This window comes from Sander lucioperca, chromosome 9 (genome assembly GCF_008315115.2).
Source record: "Sander lucioperca isolate FBNREF2018 chromosome 9, SLUC_FBN_1.2, whole genome shotgun sequence".
Lineage (NCBI taxonomy): Eukaryota > Metazoa > Chordata > Actinopteri > Perciformes > Percidae > Sander > Sander lucioperca.
In genome coordinates, this window is record NC_050181.1 from 22,317,424 (window position 1) to 22,319,923 (window position 2,500).

Consider the following 2,500-nt stretch of genomic DNA (forward strand, 5'->3'; position numbering starts at 1 on the left):
CATTACAGTGAAATATGATGTATCATCCATTAATGAATGTGTACAAGTTTAGAAATAATCATCAGGAGCAAACTGTCTATAAAAAACATCCATCCTGACAGATTAGGAGACGAATACTTCAGGTTGTTGCCATCAACAACATAACGTAACATTTTTTCGACATAATGTGACATAAAAGCATTACAGTAATAAGGGTATGTTAGACTTACTATGTTTTCCTTTCCCTTCCTCGTCCTCCTCTTTGTAGCTCTCCTCTGCCTTGTAGAAGGTCACACCCCTGATGACCATGCTGTTCTTGTCTTTGATTGGCTGCTTTGGCTCTGTCTGGTCTTTGATTGGCTTTTGAGTTCCTGTCTTATTCCTGGTTGGCGGTTGTTGTTCCAGACCATCATGCTGTTCGTTCTTCTTCAGCGGACCTTCAGGATTCTTCTGTGACAGAACAAGCACATTTCTGTATACTTTAGAAAGAATATGGGATTTTCATTTGAGAAAATATTTAGTTTTGACAACAGATAATACGTGGGAGTCTGTCTTTGCTTCTGACATGTTACACGCAGATTTTCAGACAGGTGATACCTGTTTGTTGCCGTAGGCAGCTGCTCCACTTTTCTGTCCTGTACGCTCCAAATCATTCACTTTCTTTTTTTTCTGCTGAGCCTTCTTCTCTTTCTCTTTTGCTCTTTCCTTCACATGTTCTTTCTCTCTTGCTTTCTCAGTAAAATTACGGGCAAAAGCCTGTAGTGCACACACACATGATGACAGTACATTAACAGTCCATCCTAAGCAGGATTCACAATGGCATACTCAATGGCAAACTAAAGAATATACCAGTGGTGACAAATGAAAATAATAACCTTTCAAATCAGTTAGTTGTCTGTACAGAGCTAATTCAGCATAATTTGAATGATGTTAACTGCCAAAATGTAAACAAATATAGGCTAAAAAAAGGGGTGCAGTTGTCTCGATTTTGTCATAGAAAATATGCTCTTGATAAGACACTAGTACTAGACACATGGCAGATATACATTTTTGTGTAAAACACCACAGTAGTTGCTCAGGCTTCTCTAAAGTACACTGATTTACTACATCATTTCAAGAAATGTCATATTGTCATATTAATCTATGAAAGGAGCACCTTCAGCTGCAAATATTTTTGCTGAAATGCAATTTTTAGGCTGGCTGCAACCATACTAATTATAGCTATTAGATTTTTTTTTTTTTTTTTTTTTATCCTGACAATGAAAATGAATGGTATGCAAGTGATTAAAGCTACAGTCTTTGGCTAAAGAAAGCCTGAAAACCTCCATTCACTATGTACCAGCCTTTGGCATTCTTCCTTGTGGAAAGCAGATTTTTTCTGTGAGTTTGGAGTTACATTCGCTACATGCAAAACACTATATATAAAACCCAGAGTCGTACTAATATGGATAGCAGATTAGTATCGTGCGTGTAGGTATGTGTGCTCACCTTCTCCACGTTGTCCACCCTGGTCAGCAGCTTGGTGGTGACAGAGTGGAGCTTTAACAAGTCCATTCCGTACAGAGAGCCCTCCAACAAGTCAATAATAGTCGCCAGCTAAATAGGCAAAATCACGGAGATGAATGACACAGAAAGATGAAAGGAGGACAGAGAAGGCCAAAAACTTTGATTAGGCCTATGGGAATCATCTTTACCTAAACATCAGACTCTTCATTATTCAAGAAATAATTTGATCTCAATAGCCAATAGAAAAAACAACAAGTGACATAGTGTGTGTGTGTGTGTGTGTGTGTGTGTGTGTGTGTGTGTGTGTGTGTGTGTGTGTGTGTGTGTGTGTGTGTGTGTGTGTGTGTGTGTGTGTGTGTGTGTGTGCGTGTGTTTCTACCTTAATGTCATCTTTGCTGGCGTCTTGTAGTTTTTTAAACCTGTACTCTCCTTCACAGGGGTTGACGGCTGAAGGCGGAGCCATGCACACACACTTCTTGCAGTCTGTTCCTTTGGTAACTGTCTCCACGGTGTAAAAATCCCGGGATGGTGATGCCAGGTCGCTGTCATGGATACGGCTGCAGTCAGAGCGTTTGATCGGTCGAACAATACAGCGACACACACAGTCGGACCCTGACGACACAGTCTTTACTTTGTCGTAATCGCCCAGCAACTGAAAGAGAGGAAGAGTTTGTTTTTTTCTTTCTAAGTATCTTTTTCAACTTACACAGGCTGCTCAGACAAAAGGAAACTTTAAAGAAAAATACACTTTAACTTTTTAAACTTTTTACTCAACTTTAAAATGAATGTAGGCTATATTTGATCACTGGTATATATTAAGCAGCAATACTTGAATGAAATAAAAAATAAAAAAAGAGTTGAGCATGGGTGATGATTTGCAGCTGCAGTAGTGGTGAGCTGCCTGAGAAGAAGATAGCTTCAGGCGTTTACAAACAGGCACTTTTTGGTTTGGAGCACTTACAGTTTGAAGGATATTACATAACCAGCCACAGGATTGATGCAAACTGTTGCCGTG

General features: G+C 39.5%; 1 protein-coding gene across 1 annotated transcript in view; it reads right to left on the reverse strand.

The window, feature by feature from the left end:
• The window catches only part of olfml2bb (olfactomedin-like 2Bb), a 13,277-nt gene that overhangs the window by 9,792 nt on the left and 985 nt on the right, over positions 1–2,500 (reverse strand). Inside the window, exons 2-5 of the mRNA XM_031310376.2 lie at positions 1,865–2,137; positions 1,468–1,575; positions 577–735; positions 210–429 (exon numbers count right to left, since the gene is read on the reverse strand). Of these exons, the coding sequence (XP_031166236.1) occupies positions 210–429; positions 577–735; positions 1,468–1,575; positions 1,865–2,137 (760 nt within the window). The remainder of the gene's footprint in view (positions 1–209; positions 430–576; positions 736–1,467; positions 1,576–1,864; positions 2,138–2,500) is intronic.